At 33.6% G+C, this 17,770-nt stretch overlaps 1 protein-coding gene across 11 annotated transcripts in view; it reads right to left on the reverse strand.

The window, feature by feature from the left end:
• Positions 1-17,770, reverse strand: part of Cerkl (CERK like autophagy regulator) — a 111,902-nt gene that overhangs the window by 60,197 nt on the left and 33,935 nt on the right. For 10 of the 11 annotated variants that reach the window (XR_013424185.1, XR_013424186.1, XM_078017699.1 and 7 more), the window contains exon 2: positions 5,353-5,595. The exons of the other annotated variant lie outside the window; for it this stretch is intronic. Coding sequence is in view for 8 of the 10 variants with exons in the window: in XM_078017699.1 (XP_077873825.1) it covers positions 5,353-5,595 (243 nt within the window). In the remaining 2 variants the exon portion in view is untranslated. The remainder of the gene's footprint in view (positions 1-5,352; positions 5,596-17,770) is intronic. 11 annotated transcript variants of the gene reach the window in all.

The following is a 17,770-nucleotide window of genomic DNA, read 5'->3' on the forward strand; positions in this document are numbered from 1 at the left end:
TAGTATGCTGATTTTAAACTCCTTTGAATCAAGGAGTGGGATAACTGGGTGAAACAGTGGTTTCATTCCAAGTTTTCTGAGGAATCTCCATACTGCTTTCCAGAGTTGTTGCACAGTTTTCAGTCCCACCAGCAATATATGAGTGTATCATTTTCCTCACATCCTTGACAACATTTATTGTCACTAATATTCTTAATAAACGCCATTATGAATAGAATGCAAAGAAATCTCAGTGTAGTTTTAATTTGCATTTCTCTAATTTCTAGAGATGTTGAACATTTTTTAAAAAATATTTATTTATTTATTTATATATCTTTAGTTTTAGGTAGATACATTAGTTTGTTTTTATGTGGTGCTGAGGATGGAACCTAGTGCCTCATGCATGCTAGGTGAGCACTCCACCACTGAGCCATCACTCCAGCCCCTGAACATTTTTTTCATATATATTTTTTTTTAAAAAAAAAAGAGAGAGTGAGAAGGAGAGAGAGAGAGAGAATTTTTAATATTTATTTTTTAGTTCTCGGCAGAGACAACATCTTTGCTTGTATGTGGTGCTGAGGCTCGAACCCAGGCCGGGCCGCACGCATGCCAGGCGAGCGCGCTACCGCTTGAGCCACATCCCCAGCCCCTACATATTTTTTGATCATTTGTATTTCTTCTTGAAGTACCTGTTCAGTTGCTTTGCCCATTTATTGATTTTGGTTATTTAGGTTTTTGATGTTAAGTTTTTTGAGTTATTTATATATCCTGGAGGTAAATGCTTTGAAGGTATGGGTTTGAAAGATTTTCTCCCATTCTGTAATCTCTTTGTTCAGGTTCTTGACTTTTCCCTTTGCTGTGAAGCTTTTTAGTTTATTGATTCTTGATTTTGCTTCTTGCGCTTTAGGAATCTTGTTGAGGTAATTGGTTCCTAAGCTGACATGACGGAGAATTGGGCGTACATTTTCTTCTAGTAGGTATAGAATCCCTGGTCTAATTCCTAGGTCCTTCATCCATTTTGAAAAATTTTACAGTCTTATGCTAAAAGGGTTCTTCAATTTTTTTTTACCATTTTTTTCATTTTTTCCTCTTTTTTCATTTGTATTTTAATATATAAGCATGTCCCCAAGATTTTGTATGTAATACTCTGCTTTTTTTTTAAAAAAAAATCTGTACTACTTGCTTTTGTGATTTCATTTATTTTCATAAACTCTTCTCCCCTTCTTCATAAATTCCTCTCAAAGTGCTCCGTGGTTCATCATCCCCAGTTGCATCATGTAGTACATCCCATTGGGCCAAGAATAGAATATTTTCTTTTGAGTCAACTGTGTTTTACAATGAACTACATCTTTATTCTCCAAGTCACTTGAGCAAATCCTTTAGAACTCTTGTTTTCTTTTGCCATTATTTTATTTCATTTCTCTCTTTGACTTCTGCCAAGTTCTGAGGACCCTAAATATCACCTGCAGGATACTGCGTTCTTTATTCCCATACAGGGTGCCTGCCAGAAAGCCTATGAATATCCATTAACATTTAGGTAATTGTTTCTAAGGAAAAGCTTGGTTCAGTGTGTTCAGAGGAGTTCATAAGTCACCATTTCTAGGAAACTCAAATATGCAGAAACTGGCTCATACACTAAATGGATAAAAGTCAACCTACCTATTGTATACTCTTGCTATATTTAAAGTCTATGCATTTTTATCTTTGCATCACAGGTATATAAAAAAGTAGAAAGACTATGTTCAATTGCTTTCACCACACAACTACATAATCTAAACTACTTAAAAAATGTTTGAATCTCTAAATCAATAATCAATTGTTGTGGTCCCTATTCAATTGTTCATATCATCATTGTTGCCCTTAATACATTTTTTAATACAATGAATTGTCTATTCTGTATCCAGGGCAAAAGAGTTCTATACAGGAATATAGAATTAGAGTTCTATATAAGAGTACATCTTCATTTTTGTATTTCCAACTCTTAACACAGAGTCTAATGCAAAATGTGTGTTGGATGAATGAACCTCTATTGCCCACTTGTCGTGAAGTTATGATGACTTTTCTATTATTAAGAATTAAAAAAAGATGCTGTACTCAATTGCACTCAGAATTGTTGAACATGAAAGGAGCCAACTTGTTTTCTGGTAAAAATAGACTTCTAAGATTGTTTTATATATATAAACCTACAATTATCTGGTCACCTTTTGTCAATTAAGTCTTAAAATCACAAGTGTTTGAGGGTTGTTTTGTCACACACCCCCCCCCCAGTACTGCCAGTCTGTTTTCTTAAAAATTCATCACATTCTATTCATTGCTCTGATTCAAAGAGAAAATGTGCATATTTGAAAATGACTCATAATATCTAAATTATGCTAAAATTATTGTTACACTAATTAGACTAAAAGACCAACCCCTTGAGATATGAAGGCCTTCCTTCTTCATGTTTTTCATATTTGGAGTGAAAAAGGGATGAGATATAAAGGCTTGCAGGAAAAAAAATCTCTTTGCTACATAAAGATAAAAACCAAAATAAGTCAATGCAATTTTTGAAAACAACCTATTGATTTCATCAACAAAACCAGTTAAAAGCAAGGTCTTTGTACCTAAAATAGAATTGCCTAATATTTAACTGTGAATCAAATATATTTTTTTGTGATGTAAAATTCATCACCTCCTAAAGTTAGCTCTAAACACTAATTATTTAGATGAGGAATTCTTTCAGGGGGCAGGGATGGCTAAACACTGATCAATCACCATTTGCTAAATCTGATGCACTGTTATCAAATAACAGGGACAGTGGATATAAGAGGGGGAGATAATACAAACGGAGACCCAACTCCTTGGAAAGCAGAGCCAGAGAAGACCAGGTAAAGGTACGAAATAGTCCTATCTCAGACTGAGAAGGACTCAGGGCTTCCTCCACTAAGGGAAAGAGGTTTGATCCAGTTGTATTTGACTGTCAGATGATAGGCACTTTAATAAACACCTGGAGTTCATGGATCTGAACATGAAAGAAATAGCAAGAAAAACTGAGGATAAAATCTTAAAAAGGAAGTACCAATATAATATAATGAGTGGCAGAGAGTCTTGGTGCTTCAGCTGTTCACTTGTGCACAATGAAGTTGACCCAGAACTGCTTTTGAGTGGAGATAAGAAATTGACCCCTCCTATAAGGACTCCCTGTTCCTTGGATGTAGAGATGAGACAGTCATTTATTCAGATAGTCTTGGTTTTCATTTTCATTAGAATATTTCAATCCTGTGTTGTTTGTTTGCACTGCTTGGTTTTAAAAGTCAGTCTATTTGCTTTTAATCAGCAAATTAACTCTACTTCAGGACCAATGCAGAGATTATGACCTTATATATTTTACTGTCTCCAACTCTTATCAAAATCAAAAGTACAAGAAGTAATATCCCCAAAGGATGACAGCCTAGATAATAAGTTGTTTAGTGATCTCTGTAATCTGTCTAGATTTTAACATTAAATTAAACCAAAACATCATTAAGCTGAATATCTGGACAGTGTATCGGGGGCTGTTTTGTTTGCTTATGGCTAGGCACACTCCTATAAAATTGCTTTTACTGAATTGAGCTTTGTTGTGATATCTTCTGCTACTTGCTTTTGGCTTTATTGGTGAGATATATTAAAGAAGTTGCTTTAGCCATCTTTTTATAAGCTCCCTGGGAGATTTATCAGGATTTCAGAGTGAGGAAGAGTTTGATGCTTCTTTTACAGACAATGCAAGTCCAATGAATAACTAGTCATGTTAATAAATGTAATTGAAATGATTCATTTTTCATTTTTAACCTTTTATCTTTTCACATGAATTTGAATAACAGTGTAAAAGTCCCACTGTTAAAGTGGAATGCTTTTAGTTAATTACACTGATTTTTCTCCATTTTCAGGAATGAACTAAATTATGGCCTCTGTGGGTTCCTGCCCTCTTGAAAGAATCGGGTCTCTTTGAAGATCCCAAAGGGGATAATGAAGAAGGATGGGGCTACTTAGCAGCAGAGCTTCCCAGTTTTAATGCAGTCATGTCAGCTTATTGGTATCTTCTATGGGTATAACCTTAGCAGTGGCCTGCCAGTGACCAGCATGGGTCCTCATGATGTTGATCATAGATGTTGGACCTGAATATTTCTGACATCTCTGTGTGCATGCTCGTTATCTGGCACCCATCTTTCTCCTGAGTCATCCAAGCCCAAACTAAACCATCAGCAGTACCAGCTGCCACTACCCTGGTCAATCTGGCAAAAAGGAAAAAAGTGGGCTAAAAGGAAATAAGGCAATATTTTCAAACCTATGAGGACAAAAAAATAAATCAACCCTAAAAATCAGATCATATTTTAACTAGATAACATTTAAAAATCCAAATTGCATTGTATTTATTATTTTGTTTAGTGTGAAAAACATAATAGTGCCATTTAGAAATTTCAGATACAGAGTCCATCTATGAGATATATTCTAATAAGCATGTTCTTAGATGTTCACCTTCAGAAAAATCTACCCTAAGATAGACAACTCTCAATTGACACAGTAAAAAGTAAAGTCCCTTAAAGATTATCTTCAAAACATTCTTATTTTCAAATGCTCAAGGCATGAATACAAACTATGCTGTCAATATGTGCCTAGAAGAAAAAAGTTCTAAAATAAGCTGAAAGATGTGAATATAAAAATATGCTTCTAAAAGTAACTTGAAAGTGAACAAAATTATTTAAAAACTATTATTTGAGATTATAGAAGCTTCTTTGTGAATGTGGTCACTCAAGAGCCAATCCCTAGCTCATTCCATTGGGCCAGCATTAACCTGATGCCAAATTCAGACCAAGATACTAAAAAAGAACTACACATCAATATCCTTTATGAACGTTGATGTAAAAATCCTTAATAAAATTTGAGCAAAATAAATTCAATAGCACATTAAAAGCTTATTCACCAAGACCAATTGGGATTTGTTCCTAGAATGCAAGGATGGTTAAATACATGAAAAATCAGTGTAATATACCACATGAACAGAATAAAGGGGGAAAAGATAATCATCTCAGTTGATGTAGAAATAGCACTTGACAAAATTCAATGCCCTCTTATAATAAACACACTCAACATACTAGGAATAGTAAGATGCCATCAACAGAATCAAGTGTTGTTTGTACCCATAAATATAGCATGTGTATATTCATAATCTACATCAAATAGATGAAACTCCCAGGATGGGGTTGGGGTTGTGGCTCAGTGGTAGAACATTCATTTGGCATATGTGAGGCACTGGATTCAATCCTCAGCACCATTTATAAATAAATAAATAAAGGTATTGTGTCCGTCTACAACTAAAAACAAACAAACAAACAAACAACTCCCGGGAGTACTTACCTGCTAAAATTTTCTTGAACTGTCTAAACCATACATCGCAGTGGTCTTCACTTAAATTAATAAGATCAAGGGTGCAATCTTTTAATTTGTTCTGTTCCTTTTTCAGGCAGAAGAAAAGTGTGATGCCTAGTAAAGTCCCACTTCTTGGCTGCTTAGCAGAGCAACGCCGCTTCAGCTTCACAGAGAATATGTTTTTGAGCTCAAGAGATTCTTCTTTACATAGCAAATCAAATTTATAATTATCTGAAAAGAAAATTTATTTTCTTCAATCAAAACCATTACATCCATATCTTCTATGTATGCACAATAGTTAAGACCCAGAAAATCTTTATCATTTTTAATTATGTGGCTTTCCCTTTGCATCTGTCCCTGCATGAGACAGGAAGGGAAGAAAAAAAATGGGTCTATTTTCCAAAATGAGGGGGAAAAATAGGATGAATGAAGGGCATTTCTGCCACACGACGCCTACAATATTCAGAATTAGAACATTTAATGTATGAAGAATTCTGAGCAACACTGTAGTAATAAATTAATATCATGCAAGGGGCTCTTTTGTACTATGTGTGACAAAATAATGCAAAAAAAAAAAAAACCCAGAATTCACTCACAGAAGTGAGTTATGCCAACTTGTTGAAGGCAATCTTAAAGAAAAGGAAATGAACCCTCCTGGAAAAGTAACACATGTGCAAAAAGGATGTACATGTATGATTACTGTCAATAGGAAACATAGGAATTCCTGTCAATCTAGAAAAGCACTCAAAAATCTTAACCACAATCAGACTTTATTTTTAAAGTGGTGTGTGTGTGTGTGTGTGTGTGTGTGTGTGTGTGTGAGCAACTTTCAAAACTTTTGCTTCTGATCAACATGGAATGACATGGATTGTTTATAACTTCTACCTGAAACACCACAAAACCACACACGATACCTGAAGAAGCAGTGTTTAAGACACTGGACCTCAGGTAACAAAGGAAGAGAGTGGTCCCTAAGAGAAGACAAACAAAATGCACCACATGATTGCCCCAATCTACTACAGGAGAGTGTGTCCAGTCCACAATGGAGGCAGGGGAACCCTGGTGGTCTTTCTTGACAGAGAGGGAAATAGGGGTCCAAGATATCAAGGTGACAAGGATTCATAAGGCTAATTACCAGAAAGGAAAAGGCTTCACAGAGAGCACTTAATATCTGTAGAGGTGTCAAGTCTTCAGCAAGTATTAGTCAACACCTGAGGCCAGGGAAAGAACTACTCACAGGACTATGAGAACAGTTTTCAGATTATATAGGCATCCAACCAGCCAAAGTGGAAAATCATGGAAATTCATGGGAGAATGGGGAGAATATTTAAAAGAGTAATGTCCCATCAGTGAGTTGACCAAAGGCTGCCACCTAACAAGCCTACAAAACAAGGTACAAAAGCATTACTCTGCTTCCAAGTAACTTACAAAGCACAAGAATATTCATAGAAATGTAACAATGTCCTGCAAGTTTTGTAATATTTTTCATCCAACTTCACATAACTAGGTATGCAAAATATGTGTCCCGAAATAGAAAAAGTAATGAATAAAAACAGATTAAAAACCAGATAAAACAATAGAAAGTAGAAGCTTTGTCTCAGCTTCTTCATTCCTTGAAGTATGCAATTGTCTTCAGACTGGAATGAGGACTTTGAGGCACTCCAAGATACTCATTGTCTGCATATTTCTGGGAGTTTTGGGCCTTCTCTAATCATTCTGTAAATCATAGCCTGATTGATTATGAAGCACAGGTACCACTAAAAAAGAAAGCAATAGAAAAACCTTCACTCAAAGATTATCCTATTGTTTAGTAGGATAAGGAGAACCCAAAGTCCATTTTTCAGGCCTGACATTCTCTAGAAAGTTCAGGTTTCAGCTCTGATTATAATCCATTTCCATCCTTCAGGGACACAAGACCCCCAACATATCAATTCAGCAGGCTTTTCTTTGTGTAGCAAAACATTTCATAATCTCAGAAAATAATCATCACTATTATTATAATCACTTTAACCAAAGGAGTGCACTATTTGAGCCAAAACCTTTTTATACCTTTATGAATTGAATGATTCACCCTGACTTCCCTTTTCTATAATACTAATCAATTAATCTGTATTGTAAGATTGACTTTTCTCTAGTACAGTTCTCAAGCTATCAGTCTCAGAAGCCCTTTGTACTCTTAAAGAATGAAGAACCCCAGATAACTTGTTTGTGTAGGTTATAAGTATCTGTATTTGTTGTACTAGAAATTGAAGTTGAGACTTTTTTTTTTCAAACAACAAGAAAACAATGCATACACTCACTCCTACAGAGCAAGGATGTCAGACATATTCATCTCTGCAGAATTATACTGTACCCTTGGGAGACAATGAGTGACTATTGCAAATACATTCTTGGTAATATGATAAAAACAGCTTTGACTTTACTAATCCCTGAAAAAGTCCCTGGAACACACTTTGAAAACAATGCTTTAGCATATTTTAGATCATTTGTGCCCTTTAATCATATTATGAATTTAAGTCCTTTTTCAGATAATGTTCCAATTAACTAAAATTTTTGGTTCCCTCTTAATATCACCCACTGATCAGTGTAAGTCTCTCCAGTTGAGCACCTTGGTAACCTATCTCTGAAAATAGCCTCTTATAACAGCATAGGGTTTCAAGTTCATCTGAGTTTTTCAAGGAGTCCCAGTTCTAATAAGGAAGAATATATTAGAAAAGCTGGCCAGAGGGATATGATACCTAACTCATTCACAATAAGTTAGTAATATTGCTATGGTTTGAATGTGAGGTGTCCCCAAAAGCTCATCTGTGAGACAATGAAAGAATATTTAGAAGTGAAATGATTGGTTTATGGTAGCATTAACACAATCAGTGTTTAACTGAGTGGTAACTGAAGGTGAGTAGGATGTGGCTGGAGGAGGAAGGTCATTAGGGGTGTGCCTTAGTGATATATATTTTGTATATGGCAAGCAGACTCACTCTCTCTCTCTCTCTCTCTCTCTCTCTCTCTCTCTCTCTCTCTCTCTCTCCTCTCTCTCCATTCTGATCATCATGTGAGATGCTTCCAAACCGGTAGGCCTGTGGCCTCCCTCACAGAACACTTGAGAAAGTTCAGTGATATCTTACCTACTTCCAATACTCTCAACAATGAATGGAGCAGGCCTGTCCAAGGTCCTGGAAACTCCTCACTCTGTAGTATATAAAGAAGTATGTGGTAAACAGTGTCCTGTGAAGCTGGGGAAGTTTGTCTGAGTATGGGGGTGTTGCTGGGTGTCTGCTTCACACAGCTGGATGTGTAGATAAGCTGCACCATATTCCTGCCTAAATAAACTTGATTTTGGCTATATCTGTGGGTATTCTTCAAAAAAAAAAATCAAGCAATTAGCAAAGTTGAACATCTTTTCATGTGCTTTCCATTTTAGTTTCTCAAGAGTTGCCTCTATATGTGCTTTGCCCTACTTCTATTTAGTTGTCTATTTTTTAGTCACTTGCAGAAATCCTTTAAATAATCTCAAAATTAAACCCTTTATACACATTATGTTGGTAATAACTTCTAGGCTAATCTTACAACAATTTGTGTCACATATAAATTTCATTTTATGTGGGAAAACATACAACAAGTAAGAACACAGAGGAAGGAAAGAAGGAAGAAAAGTAAGAGAAGAAAAAGCAGCCATTGAGGGAAAGAAAAATTGGGGCAAAATAAACTCTTTACTTTTAATTTGAAGTTTTGTAGTGTAGTCTGGAATTATTTCATATGCATGTGCTTCATTTTGGCTAACAAATAATTCAATAACTATTCCAATTTAAAACCTCTTAGAAAATTGAAAATTTAAAGATATTGACCAACAGCCAATATCGCATGACAATAAAAAACAGACTAATTTCCAGAAATAAGAATACCTAATAGAATACCTATAGAATCATCTTCACTGTTCCCAATTGCTCTAGACATTCTGGCCAATGCCATAAGGAAAATGAAATAAAAGACAATAATTGGTGGTAGAGGGAGAGGAAGCTGAAATTGTAACTATATCACAATATATTTGTAAAAACCAAAAGAGTCAACTTAATCATTAGACCTAATAAAAATATTCAGTAAGGAAGCTTGTTACAAATGTGTCTATACTCAAGGAGACATATGGATATAAAGAGATATCATATCCATTAGCATATCATACTTAGGAATAAATTAGCAAAATGAGGGAAAAGCCATTTATAATTTACTAAGAATAAAGAATTAAATGGAGATGTATTAAGTTCCAAGATTACATGTTTTATATGACAGAAATCTCATTATTAATAACTATAATACAACTTCAATCAAAATCTCAATGGTATATTCTTTGATGTAAGGAGGAACAAGGAACCTAATCAAGTAATTTGCAAATTCTCTTGGAATAAATGTCTTACATTAACTAAAAAAAATGTTGTAAAAATAATGAAGGGAAGATCGTGCCCTGTCAAGTATATTTTATAAAGTTATGATAATTAAAAACGTCTTTAAGTAGAGAAATGAATGGACCAGAGAAACATTTATATGATTTTTAAAATTCTCTAATGTGTTATGATAGAATCTAAGCTTACTGGGAAAAAGTGAAAGGTGCTTTAAAACTGATTTAATTTTTTGTAAAGAAAAAAATAGAGCCCCATCTCATAATATGCACCAGTATTTCCAGATTAGAAATGTATATAACCATAATAAAAAAGCCCCAAGCATAACAGCAAAGGCAGACAGACATTCCAAGATCAAGATAATTAACATAAAAATTATTCAATGCCTACAAAGTCCTAAAGACCCATAAATGGGAGTCACAAGCAAAGGCCAAATGAACAGAAATACTTGCAACACATGATGATTATATAATCTATTTAATCAAGAAAAGAACACTTTAATGGAGAAGCACATAAAAGACCCAAGCAGGCATTTCACAAAAGAAGAAATGCAAATTGACCAATGAACATATGAAAAAGTTCAACCTAATTAGTAATCAAAGAAATGCAAATTAAAACAACAAGATACCACTTTTTGCCTTTTAGATTGGCATGAGATCAAAAATAAGGCTCAATGATGGTACAGCTAAAGGGAAGCAGTCCCAGTGCTGCTAGGAATGAAAAATGGTAACTACTGAATAACAAGTTGGGAATACGTATCAAAAGATTTCAAAATGTTAATTGCAGCAACATTTATGATAGCAAAAATATTTAAAGAAACATTTGTGTCCTTCAATGGGAGGATGGCTGAAGAAATCATAGTTGTCTTCTGTAACTCAAATGAGCCAGTGTGAGCTCTGTATGATGGTATGGAAAAGCATTAATTCTAAGAGAAACGAATAAAAGGAATAAAAGTTATGAAAGTAGTTTGAGAGATTTGATCACACTCTCATTCGAGAGATTTTAAAAAAGAAATCTAAGCAAAATTACACAACAAATTTAACATTGACACCTATTAAAAGAGAGAAATGTAGCTTTTAAGCAATGTAGCTCAGTGATGAAGCTTTTCCTATCATGTATCAGACACTGCATTCAAATCCCAGGGGGAGACATGGGGAGGGAGGGAGGAGGAGAAGGGGGAGAAAGGAATATAAAGTTAGATTTCTTATAAACCTCCATAATTTTCTTTTGAGAGTGAGAGAGAAGGTGGGAGGGAGATATGAGATAGAGAATGTGAGGTTAGATTTTTCTTATAAACCTCTATAATTTTCTCTTCCAATAATCAACATTACATATTTGAATATGGAAAATAAAAATGCTTTAAAATATGCATAGTTTTAGTCGAGCAATTTACTTCCAGGAATTTACCAAAAGAGAATAAATAATACACACAATTAGCTAAAAGAAAGCTTACCCAAGCATTATTTGGGCAAAATTTGAAACAACCTAAATGTGCTGTAAGTACTGGTTCTGTAAAATATATTTATATAATGGAATGCTACAGATCAATTAAAATGTATTACTTGTAGAAAAGTATCCAAAATAGCATAATACATTTCCATTACTGTTCTGTATAGTGAATATAAAACATAAGAATAATACATTTTATATGCATATAAATATTAATGTGCATGAGAGAACTTGGTAATCTAATGAGATTGTGTTTAATTTTGCTGACATAAATTTATTTTTACAATGAAATAGTTATGATTAGTTGTAATTGCTCATCCTAAAATTGTTTCTGATCATTTTGTTTTAATCTAAAAAATCCCATTCCCTAAGAAGGGTAGCTGATATTTAATGAGCACATGCTATTAGCCAGACAATACCCTAAGTACTTTACATGCATCATCTCCTTTAATCCTTACAGCAATCCTATTAAGTATTTATATTTTCCTGAAAATGAAGAAACTCAAGATGGAATTGAAGTAACTGTCCAAGGTCATACTTATGACAGGGGCAGAGCCAAGATTTGAACCCAGGCATTTTGGCTGACCTTACAAGTTTTCTACAATGCCGGGCTGACAATAAGGACTTTCTTCAAGGAAACACTTATTGGCCCTTTCATCATTCCTGCTGGTTATTGAGGCACAAGTTCATTTCAATCAAATGCAGATATTTTAAGGTTATAGTTTGAATTTTGTCAAATATATACACTTACAATCATTATCTCAATAAAAATAATTTTTCATTATTCTAGAAAGTTCCCTCAAGCCACTTTCCAGCTAATCCCTCACTATCACCATTTAGATTATTACTGACTTATTTTTGCTTTTTTCTAGAACTTTGTAGAAAGTGTTTATTTTGCATCTGGTTCACTTCACTCTAATATTTGGATTGATGGGAACAATAATTATAGAAATTAAAAATAAGATTAATAAGGAAGGATCATGTTATTAAAAACAAAACTATTTATGCCTCTTCTTCAAGAATTTATTGATCTGATCTAGACCAATATCCAACTGTTGGTTTTAGAATGCTTTTCATTAGATTTCTTTTTTTCCTGCTTTTACTAATGTGTGAATAACAGATTAAAAAATGTATAAGTTCATGGTATACAATGTGATATTCTGAAACATGTGTATGAAGTAAAATGATTAAATCAAGCTAAATTATTTCCGTTGTTGTGAGAACCATTTCAAATCTAATCTTGTGGCAATTTTCAGGAATACAATACATTAACTACAGTCAACTTTTTATACAATAGACCCAGAACTCATTTATCCTCAGTGAAGCTTATACACCCTTTAACCAACGTCTCCCCAGTGCCTCTCCTTCTCCCAGGTCCTGGTAATGCCATTCCAACTCTTTCCTTCTATGAGTTAGACTTTACTTAGAGTCTACTTACAAGTGAAATTATCCCTTTTTTAATCTACTCAAAACAGTAGGTCAGTCAGTCCTTAAGAAAACAGCAAGGCACCAAATGTATAAATTAACTGAGTAGAGTTTCATCAGACACTGAATTACATCCCTCAAGGAAAAAGTCGGTTAGACTGTAGCAACCAGGAGCAGCCAGCAGTGAGATTCTAAAAATCCCTGTATGGATCTGAGTAGCACTTCCTCTTCTCTCTGCTGAGACTTCTAATCTATTCCCTTGCATTTGCTTGCAGATTAAAATCTGAACTTTTCACGTAATCGGTCTTTTGCCAATGTGAAAAGAAGAAACTAAGGGGAAGAACTACAGATTGAGAAGGTTTAGTTTTTGTCTGAAATGAAAATAAGTATAAATGACTTGTGAAGGAAAAAGGTTTTACAAATGTCTAGCAACAGACAAATGTTCCTTGATACTCTTTTTCTCAGCAGGTATGTAAATTTCTCAGGTGTAAATACCTTCCGTATAAATTCTGATCTCTTACTCATTTCAGTAATGTTAATCATTTATGTTGTATCACTAAATCTACTTTTTTACTTTTCTACTCACAGGATTCACTTGATTTTTTAATATAATTATGGCCTAAAGTGAAGGTGCATATAACATTATTTTTAAGGAAAATTTTTCTCACTTCAGAGACAAAACTTGTTAGAATTATGTGAACTTGAAATAAAAATGGTTTCACTTAAAGGTCTGGACCTAAATATTGTTTAATCAGTCATTAGACTAGAAGGTGCTTTGCTGTGTTTGTGTCTCTGTTTTTGAAGTTCCTAGGCTATTTGAACTCTGTGGGGTAGCAGAACAAATGGCTTCCTAGATTTGAAAGAGGATCTTCTGGTTTCTTGGTGGAAGCCACAGGCCAACCTCTGCAAAGGATGGAGGTTTTGGAGAGCATCTGATAAGATAAACTAAAAAATCTAAGGAGGCCATTATTTCTCCCCAACCCTCACTTCAAAACACTTACTCTATGGACACTCCTAAAATACATAAATATTTAGGACAAAATAATTAGAGGTGGGGGGAAAGAAACCATAAGAGAAGTCTTTGTTCTGGGTCTATAAAAATTGGCCACTTATCTATGCCCATTTTCAGTGTTACTTAAAGAATAAGTAAGACTCATTCTGTGCTCCAAATGAACTTAAAACCCACTTTTTACAAATAAAACTATTTCTAAATACTGAAAAAAAAAATGTTAGGTCTTCTATCTCTGCTTAAATTTTCTTCCACAGGATAACTGCTATCTCATGCCAGCCAACTCTGTTATAGTATTAGTTTCTGCCACAAGCAAATGCTCTCATAATTGTAGGCAGAAGATACATTTCCATGTATGACTTCACACACACAGACTGCAGATTAAAAGCAAGTTCATAAAACACTTATTTTAAGGCATATATTTTAAATATCACTTTACTTTTATCTTAATACTAAAACCCACCTTTTCCTGGTAAGAAGTATGGAATAAAATTTGATGAGTAGATAAAAATATGGAAATCTATAGACACTTTTTTGCAGATTTTGAAAATTAAATCTTTACCAATGCTATATAACTTTGCTTGGTGGCATGTGGTTTATTATTTGAAATCTATTGGTTCATTAGTATCATATTGGTTATTGCTAGTTGTTTCAGAACATTAACTGTCCTCTCACATTACTTACACAGATACTGGGGACCATCTGTTCTTGCAAAGGATTTAAGTATACGTCTATTGGATATCATGCTATTTATTTAATTCAGCACCCACTTCCTATTGTTATATTTTCTTGGGGGAAAAAGTCAATTTAATTACAGGGACTAAAGATAACCTCTCCTGGCAGGTTACCCTGTCACCATGAGAGCAAAGCAGGACCTGCTTAAAGTAGGTTACAGTGACTAACAAGAAGAGCAAAACCAACAACACTTAAGAATATTTAGCAAAGGTTTAACAAAAATAGAACAGTGAATGGCACTTTTAAAAATATTACTGTAAGCCTAGGGCTTGTCTAAATCAATCTTGGCACATCTGTCTGATGCAGACCGTAAACAGGATTAGAGCTGGATTTATCTGCTTGGTGCTAATTGTGCTCACAGTTTCTGCACATGTCCACTTTTTAAAATACTGCCTGAAAAACAGAACTGCCTGATAGATGGCTTCCACAACATCGTGTATACACACACTTATGGTATATTAGATGGTTAAGCAATGTGATGTCTAACAATTTTTTTTGGCTCTTCAGAATTACTTATCTAATCCCCTAATTAAAAATACAAAATTCTGTTTGAATACACCACATACTGAGATAAATCTGTGAAGCAAGGGACCAATAAATTTGAATACACTTTAATTGTAAGAAGAAAACACAATTTAATTGTTAATAATCAGGTTAAACTAGGGTTTAAACAAATAGGGCTGCTTCTGTAGTGTACTGAAAATCCATCACAATGTATTACTATCCTTGAGAATTATGACATGACATTTGTTAGCAGAAAAGCTTAAGTTCCTAAATATGTACATATATCAAGAATGACAATGAGTAAATAGCATTCTTATCTAGTAAAAAATGAGTGAACATTCATATTTTTAGAGAAAAATAGAAACTGGCAATCCACATATACAAATGTTGTATTTTACCAGATCAGATTAAAATTAATGTGAATTTCTATCTGTAATTTTTCCATTTATTTCTGTCAGGTATAAATTGTTAAGATATTCCTTTTAAGAATCCAAGTACTTGAGGATATGCAGGTGTTTCTGTCTGAGGTCCAAATGAACTAATGAAATGATCAAGAACATGTAAATATTATTCTCTGGGTTATGAAATATAGGATGATAATTCTTTATTCAGAACAATTAATGCCTACATTATAAGAAGTGCTATTAGCAATTTAAAAATACATGGTCTGTTCAATTGCAAATATCACATATGAAATAATATTTTGAAAAGGAGAATAGTATAAGTGAAAATTTAAGCTACCTGACTTGCAATCATAAATGACCTTGTGTTCTAAAGCTTTTTTTCTTGATAGATATGTTCCAAGTAGCTCTGAGATAATTTTTTTCCCTAAATATCTACCACTACAAAAAGGCCTGTCTATGCCTACAGTGCTATTTTTATATAGACCAATATTTGGGAAACTGACAAATCATTTTGTTTAACACAAAGCAAATTACCTCTAGTTCTCAGTGTGTAGTTTCACAGGGTACATATGGGCAAGACGGTTTCTATGACACTGAAGATGGTATTTGTCTTTTCTACCATGTTGCCATTTGTACTGATGGTGCAAAAGCCATGGTGGATAAAACCAATAAAATCACTAACATCAACTTTTACTAATAATCACTGCATTCATTTCCTCAACTCAGTTTTTTTAAGAATTAATTTCACATACTTGTCCTTGATGAAGCAGTAATATAGTTTTTAAAAATCTCTACCTTGCCTGCATTTCTTTTAAATATCATTGCAAAGTATATAGATAGCATCTCTGCCATGGGTGGATGTGGTAGCTTTTTCCAGGATAAGCCAGGGACCATCTAATTTGCAGCTACCTACCTGTTTTTCACAGAACATTGTTTTACTCAGAATATCCACTGGCAAGACTGATTTCGATATTCAGACATTACTATTTGGCAAATATTCTCTAGAGAATGAACAAAAGGAGCCAAAGAAAGCAACTAGCATTGTTTTCAATGAGAAAATACAAGGTTCAGCAAAATTTCAATTTTGTAAATCTTGTGCATGCCACAATGAGCTCAACAGCTTCTGTGTTTTAGAGAATTTTCCAGTAAAATTGACAGTGATATTATATTTGACTTTAAAATACTGTACAATAAAACAATTTAAAGCTATGTACAATTCAGTAACTCAAATTTTCAAATGGCCAATGCAGGATGTTTTAAGATTGTGCATGCTCAAGACAGATCATTTTTCAAATAGTAAACTACAAAAATTTGAAATATTTTCAGATTCTGCATTATATATCTAGCCTTTAAGATATTAGTACTTGATTTGACTGATTTATCTGTTCATAATGGGGAATCTGTTTCCTACCTGCTTAACTATGCTCCTTTGTAAGATAATAACTTCTGAAATTTAAAAAAAAAAAAACACCTGCCACTTAAAAAAAAAAAAAGTCTTACTTGACAAGTACAACTACAAAACCAAAAGAAAAAAAAATCATGTTGCATAACTTAAACCTTGTAATTTATATTTAAAACCTGAAAAATAGTAGACATTCTTACGCAAAACAAAAGTAAATTACCTGACAAGTTTTGCTATAGTATCAAAGGAGAATATCAATAATTATATAAAAACCTATTAAAAGACTTTCCCTTTTCTAACTGTACATCTGTGTGAAACTAGATTTTTCCTTGTATACTTTGGCCAAAACAAAAAAGTCATAAAATAGTACATGCAGAAGCAATTTAAAAAGTCGGCTCTTCTAGTAAGCCATCCATTAAAGAGATTTTCAAAAATAGAAAATAGTGAGATGAGTGGCACTTGTTTTCTTTTATAGATAGTTTTGGAAAAACAGTCATTTTAATAAAAATGTTATTTATGTTAACATTTATATTAACTTATTTTTATTTTTTGCTTTTTGCATGCTAGTACTGCACCCAGAAACTTGTGCATGCCAGATAAAAGCTCTATCACTGAGCCACATTCCAGCCTTTTAACATTTTTAAATACCTTTAATTTCTATCATAATAAATATCAATTTGAATAACATATAAAATTTCTTGGTATTTTTCAATAATTTAAGAATTTAAGGGGGTCCCAAGACCCAAAAGTGTGAAAACTCCTAGTATATAATGTAGTAAAGACAGGCATAACCTTAAGAAAGTACAGCCTAAAAATGGCATGAGTTTATCTTTTGTCACTTTTGATCAATAATTGTAAGGTTTTATTTATTTTTTGGATGATTGGTGCAGCAAATCCCTATTATATCTAAAATACAATGAAATAGAAGATCAAAATATCTCAGATTCCATACATGACTTTATCATTGAATGTGATTTGTTTTGTCATTTTCACTTGAGGAAATACACTAATGTGCTATTTTTTTGGAACCACTTATTATTTAGCTATTATGTGCTTACATATTTATCTATGCCTGCTCTTTTAT

The sequence above is a fragment of the Ictidomys tridecemlineatus genome, chromosome 7 (genome assembly GCF_052094955.1).
Source record: "Ictidomys tridecemlineatus isolate mIctTri1 chromosome 7, mIctTri1.hap1, whole genome shotgun sequence".
Classification (NCBI taxonomy): Eukaryota; Metazoa; Chordata; class Mammalia; order Rodentia; family Sciuridae; genus Ictidomys; species Ictidomys tridecemlineatus.